Source organism: Eleginops maclovinus, chromosome 23 (genome assembly GCF_036324505.1).
Source record: "Eleginops maclovinus isolate JMC-PN-2008 ecotype Puerto Natales chromosome 23, JC_Emac_rtc_rv5, whole genome shotgun sequence".
Lineage (NCBI taxonomy): Eukaryota > Metazoa > Chordata > Actinopteri > Perciformes > Eleginopidae > Eleginops > Eleginops maclovinus.
The window spans coordinates 3534449-3560946 of NC_086371.1; the positions used below are offsets into that span (position 1 = coordinate 3534449).

The 26498-nt window shown below is 39.8% G+C and overlaps 2 protein-coding genes across 2 annotated transcripts; one reads left to right on the forward strand and one right to left on the reverse strand.

Moving 5' to 3' along the window:
* The first annotated feature begins 326 nt into the window (after positions 1-326).
* hopx (HOP homeobox) lies at positions 327-9154 on the forward strand. Its single transcript, XM_063876936.1, has 2 exons — positions 327-664; positions 7778-9154. The coding sequence occupies exons 1-2, from the start codon at positions 515-517 to the stop codon at positions 7853-7855; spliced, it is 228 nt and encodes a 75-aa protein (XP_063733006.1). The 5' UTR covers positions 327-514; the 3' UTR covers positions 7856-9154.
* A 5733-nt stretch (positions 9155-14887) lies between these two features.
* Positions 14888-23130, reverse strand: LOC134860112 (sperm microtubule associated protein 2). The gene is made up of 6 exons (XM_063876953.1): positions 23035-23130; positions 22205-22209; positions 21042-21176; positions 15811-15952; positions 15544-15669; positions 14888-15046 (listed from the first exon to the last, which is right to left on the reverse strand). Exons 1-6 carry the CDS (start codon positions 23128-23130, stop codon positions 14915-14917), a joined length of 636 nt encoding a protein of 211 aa, XP_063733023.1. The 3' UTR covers positions 14888-14914.
* Positions 23131-26498: the final 3368 nt, after the last annotated feature.

A 26498-nucleotide genomic window follows, 5' to 3' on the forward strand; every position in this document is an offset into this window, starting at 1 on the left:
TAAAGATGCTATAAAAGCGAACAACATACACAGTGTTTCTGTACTCCTGGTACTCATAACGGCCCATTACAGCCTTTAAACACTCCTTTAATTTCCCAGTATTAGCAGTATATCAGTTTCCAGTCACAATAGGCTGCTTTTTATTTAAGTTCCTCGTGATATCCCTGCACACCTCCAGCCTAAAGTTATTTATTTTCCTGATAAAGCTCTATGTATTCCTGCCATCATGCTTTAATAACACTCCCATAATATTCCTTTAGGCTGTGTCACTGGTGTTTTGGTGGGAGGGCTCAGCTCCGTGACGTACCTCTGTTGACAGTAGTAAAACCTCCACACACACACACACACACACACTGCTTCCACTTTCTTCACACACACACACTCTCCCGCCGAGCTGCGCGCCTCTCCATCCCCGGCTGTGCGCACTCCTGTCCCCGTAGAGCTCCGGAGCAACGACCGCAGGCTGATTAGCGGACCGACTGCAGAGAAACGAGGGAACTAAACCCGGAATAGCATGTCTTCTAAAGCCATGGAGTGTATGATGCTGTCGGAGGAGCAGATTAAAGTTCTGGAGGACAGTTTCACTAAATTCACCAGACATCCGGAGGGAACCACGCTCATGCTGATCGCAGCGGAGTGCGGGCTGTCAGAGGCGGACACACAAGTGAGTAGAGAGACCAAACGTGGAGAAAAATCGCTCTTTTATTAAGAATGTGGGTAGTATGCAGTCACATTTTCTCCAGATTTGTGAGTTTAAACTGATAAAGAAAAACCAACAGGACAGAAAAACTACATTGAAGTGTGGTGATTTTTAAGGTGATTGAAACCTGTCAGTGGTTATGGTATAGTGCATATTCGGGGTTATTCTCTGTAGTTCTTTAGACCTTTACAAACGTTTAGTTTATACTATTACCATATAATGAGTAGCCATAGTAAGGCAAGGCAGGTTTATTTATACAAGGCAATTCAAAGTGCTTTCAGAATCAGAATCAGAAATACTTTATTTATCCCAAACTGGGAAATGTTTCATTGCAGCAGCGAAATACGAAAAGAAGAAGCATAACAAAAAAAACCAAATAATTAGAACTAAAAATAACAATAAAAATGAGAAATATACAAATGTCAAGGTGTGCATGTTATGTCCAGTTCACAAGAGAGGCTACGGAGCAGTGAGTTTGAGTCTGCCAGCCAGGGGGGAATTATGTGAAGTGTTTTCGCAGTGGGGACGAATGTTCTCCTGTACCTGTCCAATTCAAAATGCTTTAACAAAAATGAAGGACATTAAGAGCATTTAGAAATAGTGCAGCAGAAACACAATATAAAATGGCATTTAAAAGCAAAGATAATAAAGTAAACACAACAGGTGTAAGAAACATGAATCAAAGTTACAGTGCAATGTAGATGAGAACAGTTCAGTTAGTAACCTCTGCTGTGGGATCGGGCATGGTCTCCTTTATTTGTGTGTGTGTGTGTGTGTGTGTGTGTGTGTGTGTGTGTGTGTGTGTGTGTGTGTGTGTGTGTGTGTGTGTGTGTGTGTGTGTGTGTGTGTGTGTGTGTGTGTGTGTGTGTGTGTGTGTGTGTGTGTGTGTGTGTGTTCTATTCTTATGGGGATTCAAATATCATCTGAAGCAATCCGGAGAAAGTTAAATCAAGGAGATTTTTTTTTATAAATACATTTAATAATGTCACAAGTAAACCAAGAACTACTTTGTGAGTGTGTGTGTGTGTGTGTGTGTGTGTGTGTGTGTGTGTGTGTGTGTGTGTGTGTGTGTGTGTGTGTGTGTGTGTGTGTGTGTGTGTGTGTGTGTGTGTGTGTGTGTGTGTGTGTGTGTGTGTGTGTGTGTGCTTTTTAATATGGTCACAAGTCCAGATTAGTACATTTTTATGCTGACATGTAGATATTTTTGTGTCGCTGCACAAACAGTATGCAGCATTCCTAGAAATAATGAGGTGATGATTAAATACCCAATTCTTTAACTTGGTGTGCATTTTCATTTTCAGTACACATTTGGGTGATACAAAGTGATGTTATATGTCACTGAGTAGTTTCATCTCAGTAGTACTTTCGTAGATTTTACTTAAAATCCCTGCAGATTTGAGAGGTTTTACTCAATTTACATCAATGTCTCAGTTAGGACACTTCTGAGGGAGTAAGATACAGCCTAAAAACAACGTGTATATCTAAAGGTAAACAAGACTTCTGTGATATCATACCTGGAGCCGCTCCACTGACACTTTATCGAGCAGGTTTGTGTGCTCAGTGTGATCCCTGGCTAATATTTCAGGTTAAAGTGTCACGATGTGATGCAATCATTTTCATTTGCATGTCAACACCGACCACAGAGGCGGCAGCGCCCCATTAATTGTCACTGGAGCGGCTCCAATGTTGTTCTACATGATGAAGTCATTTCAGAGTCGAGTTTCCTGCTTCTGTTTCAGCTCAGGAAGAATCTTTTGTTCGTTCCCACAAACACTGATTGATCTCCACGGGGTGACTTCAAGTTTAAAGGAGGCGACTTTAAGTAAAGATCAAATGTCCATCAGTGAGGGAAGTCACGGTTGTTTACAAAGATTATCAAAGTCATATACTTGGTCGGATGTGCTCATTGTCCCATTTCAGACCATCTTAGAGGCATTAATTGAGGTAGAAAACATGACAAAACATCACTTTACTGCTTCGGTATTTAATCTCTACCCCAACAGCCCTCTCCCACATGCAAACACTCCCACCATGCCTCTATCTGAGGAATGCCTAGCTGTAAGTCTGTGCAACTGTCACATCAGCAGCCAGATGTGAAGCTTCAGAGCAGCGATAACAACATGATGAAAGGAACCTCCTGCAGAAACCCTCTGTTAGATCCCTGGAAAAGCTCTCCTTAATGAGTTGGGTTGGTTCACAGCGGGGCAGTGATGACGTATTTTGGATCGTTGTTAGTTAGCATCGCAATGGTTCCCTCGACCAAAAGCCAATGGGGTTTTTCCATTGGCTTTTGGAATATTGCAGAAAAATAAACTCTGTGGCAAACACACTTTGATGGTCCTTTTGTTTAACATGATAATATTGTTTATAGGAGTTGAAAAAATAAATGCAAAAGGCAACAGTAAATAGCTAACGTTAAGCTATCTTAACTTCATGTCATCAATGCTAAGCTAAAAGTGGCTAATGTTCGACATGATCACTTCCAATAGTCTCATTTCACTTGTAAATAATTGCCATTTTTAAGACAAGTAATGGCTTTGGAGGTTACCCAGTGGGTTGTTTGCAGACATTGTTTACAGAAATAGAACAACACATGTAAACCATCTAAATTTGGACTAACAACAGACATTATTTTGTGAAAATTCACCAAAAAGTCATTTAAAAGTCATTGACTTGAAGACAAAGTACTCTTAAAAAAATTCTAACTCTCGGACTCATTCCTGCACCACTCACCGTTGAGGAGAGAAATCCATATTGCACATTTCTTTAACAAAAGGCCTCGATATCGATATTGCAACGATATTTTAGGGTTGACGTTCGATGCTCTCACTCGATATTTACACCATGAAACTTTGGAGAAATAATCGTCAGTAATGTGGATCAAACACATTATAGAAAAAGCTAGGACAGTCTTGTACATCATACTTTTTGATTAACTGTGATGCAGCCTTTAAAACCAAGAGGAGACGGAACATATGCCATATTACGATATCCATTGCCTCATTCATCGATATATTACCCAAGCCTTTGTTGGTATTCCTCCTCAGGGATTTCCAGGACAACAACACCCCCTATTTTGCTTAGCTGTAACCACTAGGAGTTGAAACCCTACATGTAAATTAGTCCATTTGAATTGACGCAACACCTCATAGGCAAATATTTCTGCTAGTGTTTGTTCTTGAGAGGCTGACTAATGGTGGTTAATATCTCACATGAGTGTGTGTCCTTTTCATTGCTCTTTACTGTACAGTACAGTCAGACTCTTGTGACTGGTTTTGTGTCTTGATTCCACAAACCAGTTCGTCTAGATTTCTCATGGCTGAAGTCTCACAGGCATAAATCAGCAGCCCTCAGGTGCAAGCAGGTAGATCAGATGAAGTATAACCACTGTTAGCTACAAATGTGGAAAGGAAAGACTGAAATATGCTTTGGTTTGCAGTCCAGAGAAGTAAGGGTTGAATGGTTCTTATTGCATTTCCGTAAATAAGGATAACGGGACAGAGAAGTACAATAAAACGTCTATAGATGAAGCAACGATTTGCAATATCCTGACTTTTAATCCCTCGTATAAATCGGAAATCCAAAATTCTTCTATCTTCAGTAATCTGATATTCATCTGAATTTTCCATAGAGCACAACTTCAAAGTATTGGGTCTCAAATGTTCTCAATCCTTCTTCGAATACGTTCATGCTCGTAAACGCTGCAATTTTTACTAGCAGTAATCCTTCTGTCCACACTGAATGATGACCCTCTATCATGACCAGGTTGCGTGAAGGCAACGTCATTTTTTATCGAAACAAGGTGTCCCTTTTCAGAGGATTTTGCAGCAAGAATAAAAGCATGTTGTGGATTTGAAACTATAGGTATGAGGATGATAAAACAACAACAGAGGCTCTGCAGTCCGAACCAAGACGGCAGTCTGTATTACACTTTTAAACCTTGATAAAGTCAGCTAGACCTTTCACAATAAAAGCCCTGGCTGTATACACCGCGTTACTGTTTACCAGAGAAAAAGACAACTTCCATCCATGTTTTCCCCGGCATAAGTGGTGCAACTGTCTCACATTTAATTTGCTGTCAGTATGAATAGTATAGCTTGCTTTTCCACATGTAAACGGTCACACACCTGGTCATTAAAGGCCTTAAGGAAGGAGAAAATCCAGTCCTCAGTATGCCTAGAAATAAAATCTTAGACGGACTCAGTGCATATGTTTATCCTGGTAGTTGTGTGGAGATGTATGGCCCATTATCAAAGCATGTTACCTTTAGTATGTTGGCTATTTAACAAGCTCATAAACCACATGTGACTCACAAATTACCATACTGTGCTATGAACATGCTTAAGTTGGCATAATAAAATCCATGTTAAGAGCTCCATCAACATTTGTGCATGTATCATTCAAACGATTTTACCTTGCTAACGTTAGCCTGTTACGATGAATTCACAAAGAGGGAATTATACACCCAGAGTGCACCCACTCGATTTAGCGTACTGCTTCTACCGCAGAGCACCACCTTCATTTCTCACACAGCCAAGGTGTTTCATTATTTGGCTCCACCGAGGTTTACAATGCAGCTTTCAGCCTCCAGAGCAGCTAGGAAACATGTTAGATAAACTAAAACTGCTCTGTGCTGCGTCCTAATTCCTCTCCCAGTGTCAGTGACTGTTTCCATTCATGGTATACAAAGGTGGGAGGTGCCGGGATAACCTGACAGGGGAAGCCTGGTGCAGGTCTGGCCCCTCATCAAAAGGCCTGAATTCATTTCCAGCTGATGAGCGTTTTTTTTCTGGCTTTTTCCCCCCCTGTCGAGTATTAACAAAGCTCTCATTGGAGAAGGTTTAGCTGGAGGAACACACCCCGGCTCCACTCCCCGTTTCACATTTACAACATGCTTTGACGTCTGCGCGGCATGTTTAAGCTCCTTTCATAGATCACTCGTGTTTGTTTTCAGTGCTTTAGTCAGCAAAGGCGAAGAGGAGTTTGAAAGGTTATGTAATCCACTCCTATAGTCAAATGGGAAAACAGCATTACATAGGTCAGCAGGATTAGAGGACTTTTTAACAGACTTTCAAAGGTCTTTTCCACTTTGAAAAGGACTGCAAACAAAACAGGGTTATGACTTGCAGAGGATACATGGCGTTTTAAAGGCACTTTATAGACTGGATGTTCTTTTGTTTGGACATATATGTAACTTTTCCCCCAAAATGAATGTCCCGCATCATAGAAATGAGCCCCGAATATGAAATCCCCACACACAGATGAACGCAGAGCAGAATTGATTTACTCCTAAGTGCAAACCCAGATGAGTCAAAATGGGATTCTCATGTGTTCTCTGCAAAATGTGGAAACCATCCTATGTCTATAAAGCCAGCCGGGGTCTCGTGTCTTTGGCCTGCCATCCCTTTCCCCTTATCGAGATGATGTCAGCGTTGTTGTGAATCCCCTGGTGACATGAACCGTGGTTACAGCAATGTGCCGGGTCACTGGTCTGTGTGTGTGTGTGTGTGTGTGTGTGTGTGTGCGTGCGTGCGTGTGTGTGTGTCAGAGTTTCAGTGGAGCACTTATTGGTGGAGGAGTCGGCTAAAGATGGATGGAAACATTTTTCTTTTGTGGTTTTCTTAATACAACTTCGCCCCGGGGTCACTCCTGTGTCTCTGTGACTCAGAGACCACACCTACACGCACAAAGAAATGTAGGTGTAACGGGATTATGATCATTTTGAAAGTCAGAAAGGAAACATGGCTACATCTAATGACTATCTTGTAGTCATAGAATTTAGATTTAGGGTTTTTGTTTGCCTTTTAGGGTGGTGCTCTGGTCACGAAAAGACTGAATGTGTTTGGACAAATCTAAAACCAGAGATGGGAATTCTTAATTCCCCTTTAAATCTGACTATGCTAAAATAATTTGGTTATTTAATCAAAACCATAATAAGAAACTCACAAGCGTGCGTATTATATCCCACAAAACACACATTTTATATTGGTGCCCTCTAATTAGCATAATGCTACAGGCTAAACATTAGCATACATTCAAACAGGTGGCACATAAATATGCTAATGCTAGTATAACACCAAGCTAACGAATGACAAGCTAACGGTAGCATGCTAAAATACATCATGTATCTTAACTGTTTAATGCTAGCATGCTAAAATGGTGCATGGTACATTTCAGACGATGCTACATTGAGCAGCTGTTTACATAGATGTTAAAATGTTAACCGTGTAAACTTGTTCATGGCATAGCATGTTCAAATGTGAGTTACATGTTGCTTATTAGCTTGTTAGCTAGCTAAAAGCCTCTGAAGGCTGGAAGCATAAGTCCACTGCCACAGTTGTGGAAAAATGTGGATATAAGGGTGTATCTTTTAGGAAACATGCAACCCTTCCTTAAATAGCAAACTGTTGTTTTGGCAGTGGTGTTAATATACAAATTAAACACAATACGGCAGGGTAATGAGCTAAACAGATGACCACATTGTCTTTGTTTATTGTTGTTTTATAAGAGTAAAGCTAGCTACTTTATATCCCAGTAGCACTAATATGTATGCTAAGCTAACATCCAGATCGCAGCACTGGCAGACATGAAATTGATAAGAGTTTTTCTTCTCAGTAAAAAGAAAAGCACTTATTTATCATAGCAGGTGTCCTGGTAGCTTTAAACCCATCAAATGGAAAATGAACTCCACATCTATAGCCACACTTCTGTGTTTGCAATGCTCAAATTACCTTCAAACAAACTGGTTAGAAACCATTTGAATCACTTCACAGGACTTTAAGTTGCACAAAGTAGGCCTATAGTGGTTTTAGTGTCTCATGTGTCCAGTGATAGTTAAATTAAAGTTGTGTGTAGTGACCTGAGGTATGAGAAACATCAATGAGTCCTTTTTGTCCAAATCATCCCTGACAATACACACACTCCACCTGTGTTGCCTCTCAGGAATATTCATGTCATGACTGTATTCTGTAAATGACCTCATCGCTCACTGCGGCCGTTTTGTTTCTGAACAAAGACGTCCCGCGACACCTCCCATGGGTGTGTTTCTAATTAGTTTCTTTTGTTTGTGTCCTGCAGAAATGGTTCAAGCTACGCAACGAACTGTGGAGAGAGGCGGAGGGTCTTCCGCCTAAACTCCGATCAGTGTTGGACTGATACCAAAGAAGAAGAAGAAGAAGAAGCTCTGCGCTGACTTTGTTGCTCCTGGACAAAAATGACCCCCTGCCACCTCTTCCTCTCACACAATTCCCCCCATGTGTCATTCTTTCTTGTTTTGTATCTATGAAGCTATTTTAACTTACTGTACGGAATGTGAAGGTGTTTGTGTGCCAATATAACCCGCCATGTTTACAGAAATAAACATATTGTAATTATTATAAGTTAAAATGCCTCGAGTGTGCTCTGTGGCTATACTGGTTATACAGGAGGGGAACTGGGGACTTTTGTTTTCAGGCTTTGTTTACATGTTTGTCGGTCAGCAGGACTATGACAAAAAATGTGAGGAAGCGCTGGGATTACAATAGATGCTGCTGGAATCAGCTGCAGCTATCCAGGGACAAATGTGGAAATTGTCCAGTTGTAGAGGGGAGGAGGATGGAGGGGGGGGGGGGGACATATGAGCCGAGTGAGCTGAATGGCTAAATCCTGGGCTAAATAAAAGACAGGTGATGTCATTTCAATGTCCATTTCTTTCCTTGTGATCACTCTTTGTAAAAAGGATATGATCACAGCGGTCGGTTTGAGCTTAACCCTTCAGAGTCTCTGGGCTAATTTGGCCGTTTTCGAGCTACGTTTTTTATTTTGTTTGTCTTACTAAACCCCATTAAGAAATGTTTGAACATGTCAATGTTAGGACAACCTCACCTCAATAACCTGATAGTTCTTTTTTTCATTTCACCATACTATAGGAACATTTTGGACCCAAAATCACACTAAAAATGTAAAAACGGAAATGATATTGTTTTTGATGAGGGTAACACAAACATGCACACCTCAACATTTTACTAGAGCACCAAATGCGTACCTTTAGCCTACTCAGTCTGTTAGAAAGGCACTTGTTCCTCCTGTTTATCATTCATGTTTGCTGGAAGTTACACTACCCTGCTTGATCTTTAACCTTCTTTTTATCAAAGAATCACGTCTTCAGTCGTGTGGTTGAGTGCTACAGAAAAAGGAAGAGAAGTCAGGAAGTACTGATGAAAACACATTGTTGGTTTGGACAAGATTTCACAAAAATAGTTGAGTTTGGGCCTATTTTGGGATGCTTCCTCTTACACAGTGATTGCTTTGTTGTCCTCTTGGTTTGTGTTTGTTAGTGGGACATTAAAGAAATATTTAAAGTAGGAACATGTGCCGAGGACCAAGTCTTTGTTTTTATCTTTGCACAGCTACTGCACCTGCTGAATGGAAAAACTGTCACAGCATTTAAGGATTAAAGGAACTTTTTTGTACATACTCTCTTGTTTTCTCCCTTTAATGGTTACCAGTTTAAAAAAGTATTTAGTTTAAGCAAGATTTAATATACATTCTATGCAACGAGAGACATTTATAGGAGTACATCTTATTTGTTGTTTCATAAATAGTGCTGTAGAGGTAAAAAAAAAGTCATGAAATCAGACAACCAGGTTCTAAAAGTGGAGCGAGAGCCAGCTGTGTTATAGTGTCTCATTTGTAGGTAAACAGAACATAAATGTGTGTGAGGAAGGTGTGAGAAGGGATGAAGTTTCCTGCTTAACAGCCTGGAGTAAATCGCTGAGATGGTGGGAACAGTCTGCACAACGAGCTCGACAGAAACCAACACCGACCCAACAGGTAGTTCAACTGCTCATAAACACACTGCTGCTTTTTAACAGGCTGCTGTGACTGGGTGTTTACACTGGCATCTACACACACACACACACACACACACACACACACACACACACACACACACACACTGATGCACACACACACACACACACACACACACACACACACACACACACACACACACACACACACACACACACACACACACACACACACACACACACACACACACACACACACACACACACACACACACACACATTCATAAAGTAGTTCTTGGTTTACTTGTGACATTATTACTTTTATTTATCAAAAAAAATCTCCTTGATTTAACTTTCTCCAGATTGTTTCAGATGATATTTGAATCCCCATAAGAATAGAAGAACACACACACACACACACACACACACACACACACACACACACACACACACACACACACACACACACACACACACACACACACACACACACACACACACACACACACACACACACACACACACAGGGGTGTCTGTTTCCTGAGCCTCGGGGTGTTTCCTCTGTTCAGCTGAAAATAGGCCTATTTGTTTATAGTGTGAACTCCCCACACACACTGACACACACACATGCTGTTGCCCAAGCCCCTGCTGAAAACACATATTATATCAGAGACCCCACCCTACTCTCACACACTCATATAACACTATTACATCTTAGTTTTACTCCATTAGCAACAAAACAATGGTTTCCTTTTAGTTCTGGGGTGATGTGATGTGTGTTAAAGGTCAGATTATAGCTACCCTTTTGATTAAAATAAAAAAATCTGAATCTAAAATCTGCTGAATGTAGATTTCAAAATTCATTATGGTCTAAAATCCAATTTTAAGAGTTGTGTCCTCATCCAGAACAGTCATGCAACGCTGATATCAATATTATTTTCAAAACAGAAACGGCTTTTTTATTCATTCAAATATTAGAATAAGATTAAAGTGTGCACACATGGAATTAAAGGAGGTGTTGGCTGCTTTTACTGATCGTGTGGTAACACAATGCTGCTTTGATTCCCTGTCACTGAGTCACATGACATAGAAGCAATTGCACAAAAAAGGAAACTTAAAATAAAATAAATATTTGAATTTTTATTAAAATATTAATTTAAAATAGTTTAATTTATTCCCAAATTACTTAATAAATGATGGGATTTTTACAAGCTTTTTATGACTATATGGAAGTAAAAATGAAAGATTACTCAATTTTAACAAATTAATTAATATGGAAATAATGGATGTATAAATATGCCATACATTCAGCTGATCATTTATCCAGAGTGACTTGTCTGCATTTCTAAAAGTGGAATAAACTTTAGTAACTCGTCAGCTAATATCCCTGTGAGAGGTCGTGCAGTCCTGATGGTGCACAAAGCGTTCCCGCTCTCCTGCACTCATCACGTTCCCTCTCTCTCTCCTGGAGTCTCTGCAGTGAGAGCAGGATGTGAGTGTGTGATGTGGAGCCATAAGAGTGTGTGTGCAGCATGTGAATGCAGTCTGGTTTTGTGTGTTGCTAAGAGGACTCTGCAGCGCCGGGAGGAATCTGCCATTTAACTCTGCCAGCTTCAGATGGGTCACTTTGTGCTGCTCGACTTTTGTTCTCGTGAAGTCAGGAAATCGCAACGCCTCGAGGCTGTTTGAATTATGGCTTTCTAAACTATCATTTCTGTATGTTTTTTTGAATGGCAAAGTATTACAGTAAATGTAATGGAGTAAAGCTGCACTATTTGCCTCTGAATTGTAGTGGAGTAGAAGTATAATAAGCTTCTTTACAACACTGGATAGTATATATCGTCACTTTTCTTTAAATGTTAAACACTGAACTCATAAGGAGGTAAAGCTCGATGCATTTGCATATCGAAACCTATCCTGCATGCAATGTTTGCACATGCTATTAATAACAAAGGAATCTGTTGACATTATCATTTAAAGAGTACACTCCCTTTCTCTGTTTAAGCATCAAACTGCCCCCCCATATCCAGACATGTCACAGATGTTTTGAAAGTCAACACAGGTCAGAGTTGACGTTCGAAATATCCTCATGTGGGAGGAAACATTAGGATGTGTGGCGCTTCAGTGACAGAAACATCTGGGGGTGTATCTTTAAAATACGACTTCTTAGTTTACACAAATAGAAAATGAACATCACGCGCTAAAACTTATCTTAAACTAAAACCTGACCGTCCCCAGACGTATGCATCCCTTTCAAACGCCTTTAGATAAACCCTCAGATAAGCTGGAGGTCCCTTAATCCGTTTCACTCCCCTGCTGTAAAGTCGACACCATCAAGATACACATTTTTCACACATCTGTTCCTCCTGTTTTGGACCATTTACTCAAACTAATAAACCCGAGTAAAACCACATGGATGTAGCTCACCCCCCTGCCATATATAATGGTTATTAATTAAGTAAGTACTGAGTTTGCAGAGTGAAGTCAAGCAGATCCAATTTGTTCTGGTTCAAACCCACAGCAGCAGCACCAGAAACAGAGCTGCAGTTCCTCTGAGCTCAGGGAATATTTACCAAAGACGTTTTTGTTTGGAGAGAGTTCCTGTTACTCCGCCCTGACATGGATCTTTGCAGAGAAACAACCGTGCAAAGCAAAAATAGCAAAAGATAGAGATCATTTTACTATTTGTAAGGAACTCTATGAGATGGAAAAGAACTATGCTCACTTTATAATCAAGTTTAAGCTTCATTTTCTTTAAATAGGTGATCGTTCTTAATCACCAAACTGTTAAATATGTGTTCAATTAATGAGGTGTAAAGCAGGAAGGTGTCATAACAAGAACATCCTCAAAAATGACCCCCTAAATGAAGGCTAAGTGTTTTTATTATTATCTGGAACATCTTTTTTAAGTGTTTCCTGTGTTGTGCAGAAGGTGTGGGCAACATGCTCTCTACATCCTGTGTGAGGATGCTGGAACAGGCCATGTGACAAACCAAGACGGCTGAGAGACGGTGAAATCGTTTAGTTTTAGTTCAATAATGAGCCGCAACTGAGCTTATAATGGAGATAATCTTATGTCAAGAAGCACTGACTGTAATCAAAGCTGTTAGCTGTGAGGTAACCTTTGGCTCCCCCTGGTTACTAACCAGCATGTCTGCCCTAAGAAAGAAACCAAGGGGGGGGGGCAATTTACATCTTACACTTATGCACACTTTTCCTATACATTACTTTTGTTTTGAACATATACTATGACTTGTCTTCATATTTTTTGAACATATGACTTATTGAATTATATTTCGATGGCTTTTTATGATATTTTTGAAATACTACACAAAGACTTCAATTCTATAAATATTTTTGTGATATCTTTTTATATTTTTCTACGTACTATACTATAATTCTTTTCGACTTTCTAGGGATATTAAAAATATGTCTTTTTCCTAATATTTTTTATCATTTTTAGGACAAGTACTAAACGATGACTTTTCAACATTTTGTACTGTACATTTTTAACCCTTTCCAAACTAAATGTGTAATTATTTTCACCATGTTTTCTCCTTCTTCAGTGACTTTTCTCCTGATGTTTTCCTGATGCTTTACATTTACTTTTTTCATGGTTGCTTCGCCCTACTCACTTTGACTGAATACACTATAACCCTCTTTAACATACACTATGACATTATCAACACACTATATTATGACATTTTTACATTTCCAACATTCAATACCTACATAATAAACTATGATTTTTTTCTATATATTTTTTTCACAATTCTAAATTTTAAATGACTTTTTCGTGATATTTTTAATGATTTTCAGGATATATATTTAAATGTTTTACGATGACTTTTCAACATAATATACTGCACGTTTTCACATTTCTCAACAAAATATATATCGTTTTTTCAGGATATTTTAAACCTTCTATACTGATATTTTTCAGGATATTTTCATGATACTCTACAATGACTAACATTGTGGTTTCGACCTACACACTGTACTACAGTATGTCCTTTTTAGGACATTTTCCACACGCTATACTGTGACTTTTTCCCTGATATTTCAACAGACATAGAGACACCTTCAACAAGCTGACCAACAAAGTGCTGTCAAAACCTCTCTAACACTGGCTGCTGTCTGACTGTAAGTTAAGGAAGCGCTTGATTTGACATGCAGCAAACTTCCACCTCTGCTTGAGGTCCCAGGTCACGATCATGGCGGGCTAATCCCAGATTAGCCTCCCAGACGGACGTCGGTCCAATTTCCTTGATGTCTAGCCGAGTTGAGCTACAAAGCTGCGCTGATCTGCAGCCCACACCGAGAGCAGCGCTCACTTCAAACTGCAGCACAGCACACATGACAATGACGCCTCTTTATGTAACACTCACTTACACAAGTGTAAATGGGACTTTAGTGGATTTCCAGGCACTCTTAGAGATATAAACTGTGGCCTGATTGTGGTATTACCAAAAAAGTTTTGACCTCTGAAATGGGGATTCTGAGAGGCTTTGGGAAAATGTTCCCACACTCTGCACACACACAGCGGCCTGAGGTGACACACATCAACGCGTGAAGAAAATGTTAATGGCAGACACACATCTGAACCAAATCAGAACTTCAGACAGAGATGAAGAAGTGATGGAACTGGAAGAGAAGGCACAGTGTTGCCTCAGTGGAAATATTACTCTTTCAAGGCCAAAATACCTACAGAATAAAAGTCAGTGAACAGAGCCTGTCTGTTTGCAGCGATTCAAACACATGTGGTTGTGATATAAATGCAGAATCCAGCTCAACTGCAAAGGAAAAACACTCTGGATGAACATTATTTATCTTCCCTGCTCTGATTTATTTAAAATGTCTGAGATTTGAAATCACAAATCATTCATCAGTTATAGTATTTCAGTCCAGATACACATGGTAACGTTATCAACAGAGAAACAGGCGTATGTTCTCACTCCAGACGTCTCTGATTCAACTGGGATTGTAACATACTGAACGTTTTTATCGGGTTAAAAATCAAGTTCTACTTCATTTATATTGCATATTTTAAACAACCACAGTTGAGCTGTGATACACAGGGTCAAAATACCACAAAATTAAAGACATTTATTGTCTTTTAGCTTGGTTTTCAAAAAATCTAAATCCTGGTACGGTTTTTAAATCATTTTATAATATTAATACATTTAATTTCATAAAAACCAAGATTGACATACAGACAAAAGGACCGAGCAATGAGAAAAAGTGAAAGCATCAGGTAGCAAAGTCAATATAACAGGCACAATTTACAAATCAGAATCGGTTTTACTACGCCGATTTTCTTTGGTTTATGTGCTTCGTACAAAGACACAGAGTAAAAAGGAATCAATAAACAATGAAATTAAATAAAATGGTACTTTGAGTCCTTGGTGGATATGTTGAGGGACGTTCAGGAGGACAGGACGGTGTTCCTGCTCCACTCTGGTTCTCGAGGAGCGGTGTAGTGTTTGGAAAGTTGTTTCGGTGTCGCCAGCATTTCAACACGGTCAGTCGCTGTGGCTTTCCTCGCTGCCTTTGAAACCTGATTTTGGAAATTCAGACATTTTGTACACAGTTCTAGTACAGATTGGCAGCGATTTCAGAAATGAATCACTCAAAAGTATCCCTAAGAGTCTTTCAATACAAGAGCCAGACTACACAAACTGAGATCAAAAGGACGGATAGTGAAAAAGAGATCTGTCTGTGGTGTGTGAGCAGAGGATGCATCCAATAGCGGTTTGGCATATGAATGGAAACTGATGGAAAATTCCACATTAATTGAAATTCATCATGAGAAAACAGCTACACAGTTCTCGACATGGAGCTGGTTTGAACAGCTGGAACATATTTTAATTTAATTGACTAATGATGTGGACCATACAGACGTTCAGCCAAAACAGTTCTTGCTTTCTTGAGATGAGTTTCTTCCAAGTCTGCTTTGAAAGAATGTTCAAGATTGACTGAACTTTCTGTTTAAGAGGCTTTTAAAAGAAACTCCACTAATAGTTAATGAGACGATTTGTCAGTGGGTGCTCTTACCGTCCAGATTGAATCGGCCGGAGGTCCGAGCTGGAGGCAGATGCTGCTCTGCTTCAGTCGGGGAAGGGAAAGCAGGACAAGCCGTGGAGAGATTTGAGCCGTCTTTGAAACGATGGAGGCGACGCTCTGTGGAACAGAAAATGGAGACACCTTTGAGGTTATGAGCTAGTCAAATGTATTGAATACAGCCCAATAAGGGGCATTATGCTCTGAATAGCGCTCAATACCTTTGACCCTTGAACAGATCAGAATATTGACGTATCTCACCTCTCTGTTGCTGTGGAAGTCTGGACGGAGGAGTTTGGGGTTGGAGAGCTGCAGGAGTCTCGGTGTGATCGCAGCAGTTTTCACGCTGGGGTCGACGTGCCAGATAGGACAATTACTCTCACAGTGAGGAGTGTGAGGAGGCCTGTGGGACCGAGCATTTAACAAACTGTGAGAAACCAACATGTGAAAGTCATGTGGCTTCTTTTTGAATTTTGTATCAGTATTATTTAATATTTATTTCTATATATTTGTAAGTGATGGAAGTAAATCTGTGGTAAATATTCTGATTATCGACAGTATTTTAATTGTAATAAAGGACAACATTACAGTATGTTGAAATGTTTTTAAGGAAATGATTATTATTATAAAACATATTATTACACTCCTCAGTTAATTTAGACATTAGAGAGGTTGTTAATGCTAACAGAACATTGCTAAGGAGAACAGATCGCTGCTAAGGAGAACAGACCGTTGCTAAGGAGAACAGACCGTTGCTAAGGAGAACAGACCGCTGCTAAGGAGAACAGACAGTTGCCTAGGAGAACAGACTGCTGCTAAGGAGAACAGCCCGTTGCCTAGGATAACAGACCGTTGCTAAGGAGACCAGACCGCTGCTAAGGAGAACAGACCGCTGCTAAGGAGAACAGACCGCTGCTAAGGAGAACAGACCGTTGCCTAGGAGAACAGACTGCTGCTAAGGAGAACAGCCCGTTGCCTAGGATAACAGACCGTTGCTAAGGAGACCAGACCGCTGCTAAGGAGAACAGACCGCTGCTAAGGAGAACAGACCGCTGCTAAGGAGAACAGACAGTTGCCTAGGAGAACAGACCGTTGCTAAGGAGAACAGACCGCTGCTAAGGAGAACAGACCGCTGCTAAGGAGAACAGACAGTTGCCTAGGAGAACAGACTGCTGCTAAGGAGAACAGACCGTTGCCTAGGATAACAGACCGTTGCTAAGGAGACCAGACCGCTGCTAAGGAGAACAGACCGTTGCTAAGGAGAACAGACCGCTGCTAAGGAGAACAGACAGTTGCCTAGGAGAACAGACTGCTGCTAAGGAGAACAGCCCGTTGCCTAGGATAACAGACCGTTGCTAAGGAGACCAGACCGCTGCTAAGGAGAACAGACCGCTGCTAAAAAAAATAGATAGATCGGAGGATGAAACCCTCTTTATTAGTCACATGCATGCACACAGCAGAGCACACACAGTGAAATTGGTCCTCTGCATTTAACCCATCCTAGTACTAGGAGCAGTGGGCAGCTATCGTGCAGCGCCCGGGGATCAATGGGGAGGGGGGATTGGAAGTGTCCGGTGCCTTGCTCAAGGGCACCACAGCAGGGCGTAGGAGGTGAACTGGGACCTCTCCAAGTAGCAGTCCACCTTCCATATTTCAAGTCTGTTCGGGGACTTGAACCGGCAACCCTACGATTCCCAGTCCAAGCCCCTACTGACTGAGCCTACTGCTGGAGAACAAACCGCTGCTAAGGAGAACAGACCGTTGCCTAGGAGAACAGACCGCTGCTAAGGAAACTAGACCGCTGCTAACGAGAACAGACCGTTGCCTAGGAGAACAGACCGCTGCTAAGGAAACTAGACCGCTGCTAAGGAGAACAGACCGTTGCTAAGGAGAACAGATCGTTGCCTAGGAGAACAGACCGTTGCTAAGGAGAACAGACTGCTGTTAAGGAGAACAGACTGCTGCTAAGGAGAACAGACCGTTGCTAAGGGGAACAGACCGCTGCCTAGGAGAACAGACTGCTGCTAAGGAGAACAGACCGCTGCTAAGGAGAACAGACCGCTGCTAAGGAGAACAGACCGCTGCTAAGGAGAACAGACCGCTGCTAAGGAGAACAGACCGCTGCTAAGGAGAACAGACTGCTGTTAAGGAGAACAGACTGCTGCTAAGGAGAACAGACCGTTGCTAAGGGGAACAGACCGCTGCCTAGGAGAACAGACTGCTGCTAAGGAGAACAGACCGCTGCTAAGGAGAACAGACCGCTGCTAAGGAGAACAGACCGTTGCTAAGGAGAACAGACCGCTGCTAAGGGGAACAGACTGCTGCTAAGGAGAACAGACTGCTGCTAAGGAGAACAGACCGTTGCTAAGGGGAACAGACTGCTGCTAAGGAGAACAGACTGCTGCTAAGGAGAACAGACCGCTGCTAAGGAGACCAGACCGCTGCTAATAAGGATCAAGGGACTATTTGCAGTCATATCAATACGCAACAAGAAGTCCGTCGATTTAACGTCAGCTGTGGACAACAAACATTAGTTTCCTCCATCAGAAAAAAAGGAAACTTTGAATTCATGCGTGCTAAACTTCAGTTTACTTCAGTAAAGAAAAAGAGCGCAAGAAAAGGAAACCCTGAAATATAAACAGTTACTTGAGATATTCTTAAAACCAACATATATAATTCCCCCGCACAGATGGTGATCAAATTACAAGGATACAGTTTAGGTTTCTTCCCTTTTAGCACACACGTGTACTTTCAGCAGCATTCCATATACAGTATATCTGCCATGCTGCTTGTTTGCTTTGTTCTTTTATTTAGATTTTTTTGGGTTGTTTTTCTGGAGCAACAAGATGAGAGGATTAAGTTTGGACGGCTGGTGATGATTACTGTTGTTTTTTTTAATCAATGTAATGCCTGCTATGCAAATGACATCAGCACTTATTCATTTAGAGCATTGAATTCAGAAAGTAACCTCTTTATAAATCTCTCCGCAGCCCTTCAACATGTTCTGCTGCTGCGGCGTTCAGGATTTATAAAAAGATGTTCTGTCTGCGAGCGTCCCCAGGGGTCCTGAACTGGGGACAATAATCTCTATTGTCTCCGCTCATTCGCTCCCACAGTCTGACACTGAAATAACAGATGTCCAAACGCTGGCTTCCTCGGGGTAGTGTTGGAGCAGAGCGTCTGCCTGGACCTCTCATATTTAACTATATGATATATAATATTCTGCTGCCATTAAATACTAAACTCCGGATGAGATGTGGACCACTGAGGGGGGAGGAAGGGAGTCACAAATCTAAAACAGTATGTCTACTGCAGGATGTGGACATAATGTCTATAGCAGGAACCTCAGAGAGTGTATTATCGTGCTGGTGAACAGAGTGTCATTTTTAAAAAACTATAAAGCACTGATGAGTGGTTTTAATGTTTGCTGTGAATGGGTAAATACAATTCAGAATACAATAATAAAAAATGTAAAGCTCATTTTAGCACTGTCCTTTACTTTACTATTGATAATAAGAATAAGAATAATGTTTATAATAATAAATAATAATTATTATAAAATCTGAAATAATAAATAATAATAAAATAAAATGTATAATAATAAAGAATAATACAATATATATATTTACTTATTTTATAAAATCTGAAATAATAAATAATAATAAAATAAAATGTATAATAATAAAGAATAATACAATATATATATTTACTTATTTTATAAAATCTGAAATAATAAATAATAATAAAATAAAATGTACAATAATAAAGAATAATACAATATATATATTTATTTATTTTATAAAATCTGAAATAATAAATAATAATAAAATAAAATGTATAATAATAAAGAATAATACAATATATATATTTATTTATTTTATAAAATCTTAAATAATAAATAATAATAAAATAAAATGTACAATAATAAAGAATAATACAATATATATATTTATTTATTTTATAAAATCTGAAATAATAAATAATAATAAAATAAAATGTATAATAATAAAGAATAATACAATATATATATTTATTTATTTTATAAAATCTTAAATAATAAATAATAATAAAATAAAATGTATACTAATAATAATAATATTAATACATTAAAATACAAGTATAATAATATAACGCAAAGATGAATAAGTATTTTCTTTATTTTTGATTTATTCATTTAATATTTAATCAGCAAAATGTCAAAATAATCAAAGAAAAATCATTTACTCAGATTCCACGGCGACGTCTTCAGATTTGTCGTTTTGTGTGATAAACAGTTCAAAACTAAAAAAATCTAAATGATATTAAACAGGAGCAAGTAGAAACCCCTCAGATTTGAGCAGATGGAACCGATAAAGGAGAGGCATTTCTGCTTGATAAATAACCTTTCTGGCTCGTCTCTCTTAAAATAAGCAAAGTCTCCTTGTGGCTTCAGTGTGAGTTCTAGTTGTGAGCGGTTCAACCAAAGAATGTTTATCCTCCTCAGATTGTTTTCGTAGAGGCCGGCAATGGTGAAAGTAATCAGTATTTCCCTTGAATAAATGAGTGCAAAGTAAGAATAATATCTACGATGTTTTGTGGGACAGAAATATATAGGTATTTATTTTTTCATAGATATGTTTAATCCTCCAGATTGGGAAATCCATAGGTGATATATCGTGTTTCTGGGACAGTGTTTTATATTCCATAAAATGTGTATTGTTGTAGTGGGTCTGATTTTAGGGTTTGGCATTCCTGAAACGTATTTGTAACATTGTTTATAAGGGCTGTATAAAAGAGAGAGAGAGCTCATTTAAAGAGAGCTGTTTAAACATGTTCAATTAGTATAGCCCAGTTAAAAGCAAGACTTGTAGATGCAATTTCATCTGCAACTCAGCAAAGCATATCCCAACATTAATCAATGTTGTTTTTGATGTGAGATTTGACTTCCTAAACACTATGGTTGTAATTTAAGCAAAGGTGTATATCTGATGAACCCAGGGAGAAGATGATCCTTTATTTACATTTTGAAACGTATGTCTATCTAATCATTTCAAAAAGCTCTTTATTTTCCTCATGCTGCCTGGGCTGCAGCTCCTCTTTTCACCCTCTGTCTGAAACCAGAGCCCAGTCTGCTCTGAGTGGTTAGCTGTCCGGCTCTGTTGTGATTGGTCGATCGCTTAAGAGATGTCCCGCCCCTTAGCCTATCACGTATGGAGTGGAGTGCTAGCCAATAGAAGCACAAGTCTTACATAGTGATGTCACTATGTTCTGGAAGTGAACAAAGGAGTCTAATTGGAGGAGTTTCAGGAGGGATTTATAGCTTTGCAGACCATTTACATGCACTGAAACCTGTATAACACACTACAGGAAAGGGAAAACCCCAAAAGGCATAAAAGGGACCTTTTATAAATTGGGCGTAAAACATCAGAGCACTATTTGGACCTGTTTGTTTGTCTCTGCTCCACTTGTCCTCACTTTATTTACTCATGTTTGATGTGTAATGAGGCTTTTACCCGGCTTCCTGGGCGCTGCGCCTCCTGCTTCTGGGTGTCGACAGGCGGACAATGTGTTCGTACTGGGATGCCTTGGAGGAAGGACGTCGGGTCTTCCTGGAGAAGCTCACCTCCTCCGCCTCCTCATCCTGCTTCCTGCAGGAAAGTTACCACATCCATTACATGTTATTGGTCTGCAATAGAAGAATGTCTTGAGCCATGAGGAAGGAGGAGGATGGGAGACACAGAACAATGGGTGAGGTAAAATCATCTCAACCCACAAAAACATGGTCGGGACAATGGGTTGACACATAACGGAGGATAAATGCTCCCAGCTGACAGTTTAATTCTGGCTCATTGTTTTGCTATTAAAGCAGATATGCAGTCAGTATATCATGTTGAAGGATTTAATGCGTCGTTTCTGTCGAAGATAAGGCATTTCCTTATTGTCAACAAATCCCATGGAAAGACCACACATTGATTCTACTTGCAATTAGTGACTCAAACTCACTGAAAGTCGTCCCAAACAAATACACTATTTAATCGTTTGAGTCATGATACTTAAACTACAGCATGCAGCAGTTTTAGGAAGTTGGATTTAAAGGTGAAAGGATATATCCGAGATGCATCTTTTAAGATTCACGCCATCAAGAGGACTAGTTTTCTTCTGTCTGAGCGCCACAACCAGTCATTAAAATGATACAAACCAATTAAAAGCAGTCAAATATCATAATTAAAACCAGCAAAACATGGTTTGCTAAATGAATTACTTTAAGATTGATCAAAACTGTTGATTATTTTCAGCCACAGGAGTACAGATTGATGATATCATTCTTTCACCATTACAAGTCAATCAACAGAAAAGTCAATGGTCACTGGTTCCAGCTTCTCTACTGGGAGATCTGTTGTGCTTTTTTAACATAATTGTAATATCTCCATCAGCATTTAACCCCAAGACAATAGTTTACTCCTGAAAGCACGTGCTGTATCTTCAAAATGGGGTAGCGAAAATACACATTTGCTTTAAAAAGCGGCTCAATCATTTTCTAAAATTGCTGCAGCAGGCTGTAGTGTTAATCAAACATGGCTCAAATGAGTAAAGACGGCCTTTTTTTCGACCCCTGATCAGTAACATTTCAAGTACAAACCAGGAAGATCCTCAAATGGGTTTCAAAAAGACACACGACGACTACAAAAAGGGGAAAAATACCACAAAAAAGACACAAAATTACCAACAACAACAACAACAACAAAAGGTTTGATAACATAAAGTCTGTGCTCCTCCATCGCCTCAAAATCCAGACATGCTAGGAGGAGACAACAATTTTCAGTCCATAATGAAATTATACAGTAGTTGCACGAGCTTCCATACATCTTCCCACAGTATTAGACTTTGAGCTGTAATGTTGAGATATGTGATGAAGAGGAGCAGGAGCCGAGCGTCTGACGGATAATCAGATTAGAAATAAACTACATGGAGTCCAATATCTTACATTTACCCAAATATAGACGTAGTATTCACCAATACAAATCAAGCCAATGAACACAAACTGTGTATTTTCCTTTGCAGCCTCAATCCAAAGGATCTCCTCCGCTCCGATGAACTTCCTGCTTCAAAACAACCCAGCAGGTGTTTGCTGTCATCTTCAGTTACAGTAAATCACCGTTATGTACTTCCTGTGTGGGCTTCTGATTGAGTTACACTGCATGTGGCTGTGCTTATAATCTGACAGCTGAGACAGGGGGGGGGGGGGACAACAAACAATATGAAAATAAAAGCCTCTAAAAGACTCCGCTAATCGATCCTGGAGCTCTCGGGGGTGATGGGGGTGCAGCTGCTGGCTTCAGTCCTGAACATCACTTTGCATTTCCTGAATAAACTCAGTGCCAAAAACAGCATCGGAGTCATTACCTCTCCCAGATATGTGGATGCAGCATAGCAGGGAGACGCGTGGACACAGCCCTCTCACGGCTTTTTCAAAAGAGTCATCAATACTGTGCTGGCTGCAGGTACCTGTGGTGGTCCTCCCTTGCTGAGAAGTCTCTTTTGTGTCTGGACAGGTATTGGATTCTTGCACTTGGAGCGGCTCCTGATGCAGACAGGGGCCATATCGGCTCCTGGTCTGCCTCAGATCACCTTATCACTGATCGAGAAAAACATGAAAAAGTTTCCAATAAGGAGATGATGAAGTTGGTGGAGGAGCAAGTCTGTGTGTATGCATCATGATAGGGGTGTTACTATTCAATGTTTTGCAATACTGAGCAAGGTGATTCATTGCAAATGCTCCATTTTATTTAGCTGACCCTTATTTTTAAAGAGACTGTATGTTATAAATCTCTTGTGCCACCAGGCCTTACTAAAGCAGAACTTGGACTGACTTTAGCAGGTTTTATTGTAGCTGCCAGGCTTGTTCTGTGCAACTGGAAGAGTCCACATATGCCAGAGTTTACAGAATTGCTTAAACTCGTGACAGAGACGGCTGCCTTTGAGATTAGGGTAAAAAACGCACCGAGCAAAGCTAACGGACTACGGCACATCTTCTTGGCCTATGTTAAAGGGGTGTCGCCTTCGGGAAGATGTAGGGTGCTAGGGGACAGGAAGTGTATCTGTATATATACATGTGTATGCTATGTTGTAATCTTGTATTTACATGCTATGCGTTGCTGAGTGTGTGTGCATGCGCATGAGTTTTTGGGGTGCCTGGGGGGTTGTTTTCTGCTGCCTTTTGAGTTGGATGCCTTTTGTTTTGATGACTGTATGTTTGTTCTGCTATGTGTATAATGTGAACATGTTATACAAATCTCAAAGGTGCCATAGAATGGAAAGCTGTCTTTACCTTGGCATAGTTGCATAAGGACAGTTCGGTACATTGAGCTGACATACCGTGAACCTCAAACACCAATGTTTCCTCCTTCACGTGCAAATCATGAACATGCATATCACAGCGGTAAAACGGGAGAATTACAACAATCCCTGTGTGTGACGTCACGCACGGTAGTCCAGCCCCAACATCTGCATACACCAGCTGCTGGAAACACTAACACTAACACTTAGCACTCCGTAAAGTTGCTTGTTAACCAGCCAATCAGAGCAGAGCTCATCATAATTATTTAAATGAGCGCCCAAATAAGGCAATTCAGCTTGTTTCATTCTGGATCAAATCATAGGGTTGTAAATGGGCCTGTAAAACCGCATCTGGACATTTTTTGGATCAACCAAAGTGATATACCTTCTTTGTAGACATCAGAGAACATTTGAAAACACCAGATGGATGCTTTCTATGGCACCTTTAAGTGACAAAAAAAAGAGACTTTATGTTGCGTCTACGGGACCGGCACAAAATACATCTCGTTGTGACACTAACGCTCCTCTTGAATCCTAAATCTAGCTTTAGAAACTGTCGTAGCTGTTTCCCTCTGTGTGTGATCTTTAATATGTCTTATTTTATGAAATACTGAATGTTTTTATGGTCTGTACCCCCTTGGTCATCTGAATAAGCTTATCTAGTTGTATTATATGTAAATAAGATTAATATAGTCCCTGTTACATCCAAGAATATGCCACAATTATTAGTGCAATCGAAGCAAATCAAATTAATGTGCAAAAATATGCAACAATATCAGAAGAAGTTCATTATTTTTTAGCATAAGAAAATAAGTTTAGAAAACTCCAACAGTCAGTGTTCCATGAGTATACACTACACTTTCATTCATAAAGTAAATACAACATTACAAGGGATAATATTGCCTGGCGAAGTGGATATTTTTTACAGTCTATATAAATATTTTCCAGCGGGCGATTTCCAAATGAAAGAATAACACTCTCAATCAGAAGTGACCTCAGTTCATTCTCTCAATGTTCTGCCATTTCAACCACACATCCAGAGCGTGCCAGACATCTTTCTCTCATTATGTTGTTGATGGAAGCTCACAGAAAGGAAACACTGACCAGAGGCTTGTGAATTCTTGGAGTCTCTTTCACACCAGATCAATGAACCAATCATATGACGTAACAACTGGGGCTGAGACCAAGAACAACCGAGGACATAATGAACAGAGGCCGCTGTGAAGCCTCTTGTGGTATCAGAAGGCTTTTAGTTTTTATACATGTGAGAAAGAAACCACTTTTAATCAAGAGGAGAGATGTGGTGTGACTCAGCTGCTCACCAAGGAGTCGTCTCCCAAACAGCTCTTGAGGTTTTGTGCTGCGCCAGCTCCAGGATCCTGCCAAGGAAACATTCCCAAAAAACACAAATCAGCTTCAAATGGAGTCGCGACTCTGGGCAATCACTCGTTTGGTTTCCCGTTTCTGTTCCTTCTTATGGCAGAGATGTGACATCCAAAAACTGGACTTACTCTTCAGCTAAAAGGTTGGCACTGAAACCTCATTGTGGACGCTGATCAAAGTCACTGTCAATATTTCTCAGTGACGACAGACTTTTGTTTACTTCTTAAGGAACGACTGAAGAAGATACGTTTACATTTTTGGCTTCTAGAGGTTTTCTTTATTCCACAGTGACCCCTCAAGGAAGTACATTAGGACATTGGTACACATACATTACTTTTACACCCTATATTTTGAATTTGTGAGCAATATATGAGCTAGATGAATTACACAAAATGTATCAGCAGACAAAACAACTCTTTACTGTTTTTTATTTATTTAAAATAGTGTTCTTCTCCTATTAATACACATTGTATACAATTATAACTGTGATAGAGTGCTTCATTTGTGTTTACACACCAACATCCACACCTCCGTCTACTCCAGATATTATTTGTTGCTATGACAATCTGTATAGTGTGACTCTTTCATAATTCATTAATTCTGTTGATTTATAAACAGAGATTTTGTTAAATCAAAGACTAATATCTCTCGTTGTTTTCGAGGAATATACTGTGTTTGCAGCTAACACCAATCAGACCTATAAAACAACAAATCAAATAATGGAACTTTTTTCTAAGTTGCATTAGAAATAATAAATGTGTGTATATCTGAATATGTATATTCTTATATTTATTATTTTGTCATTTTCTTTTAAAATGCTCATCTCTTTATAGGTTTATAAATCTGGTTTGTGTTGCTGCTACTGTCTACCAGATGAAAAAACCCCACAAATCGACAACAAACACACTGTTAAATATTACATTTCTAAAACATAGCCATTTACTTTACCTTGAAACTGTTTTAGCTCATAATTTAGAGTTAAATGTTACTGATTGAAAATGTAGCCCTGGTAGTTGTAGCTGAAAAAATAATGTCCTACCTTTGTGATGGACCAAATCTGGACTGAATCCCTGCAGGAAAGAACAAGAAAGTCCATCAGACCGACAATGCAAACATTATAGATCGCTTACATAACATCTAGTACCTGTCGTGTTTGGCAGACATCTCTCCTCTCCGGAGCAGGATGGGTCCGCTTGCACTAATCTCCTGCAGTTGCTATGCAGCCCGGAGTCCTTAGCAACCATCTCCAC

Excerpts from the sequence above, each read along its gene's own strand:
- hopx (XM_063876936.1), top strand. The coding sequence starts at position 515 with ATGTCTTCTAAAGCCATGGAGTGTATGATGCTGTCGGAGGAGCAGATT. Across the intron at positions 665-7,777 it reads TGTCAGAGGCGGACACACAA|AAATGGTTCAAGCTACGCAA; the intron begins GTGAGTAGAGAG and ends TGTGTCCTGCAG.
- LOC134860112 (XM_063876953.1), bottom strand. The coding sequence starts at position 23,130 with ATGGCCCCTGTCTGCATCAGGAGCCGCTCCAAGTGCAAGAATCCAATA. Across the intron at positions 15,953-21,041 it reads CGCAGCGCCCAGGAAGCCGG|GCCTCCTCACACTCCTCACT; the intron begins GTAAAAGCCTCA and ends TCGGTCCCACAG. Across the intron at positions 15,670-15,810 it reads ACTTCCACAGCAACAGAGAG|AGCGTCGCCTCCATCGTTTC; the intron begins GTGAGATACGTC and ends TCTGTTCCACAG.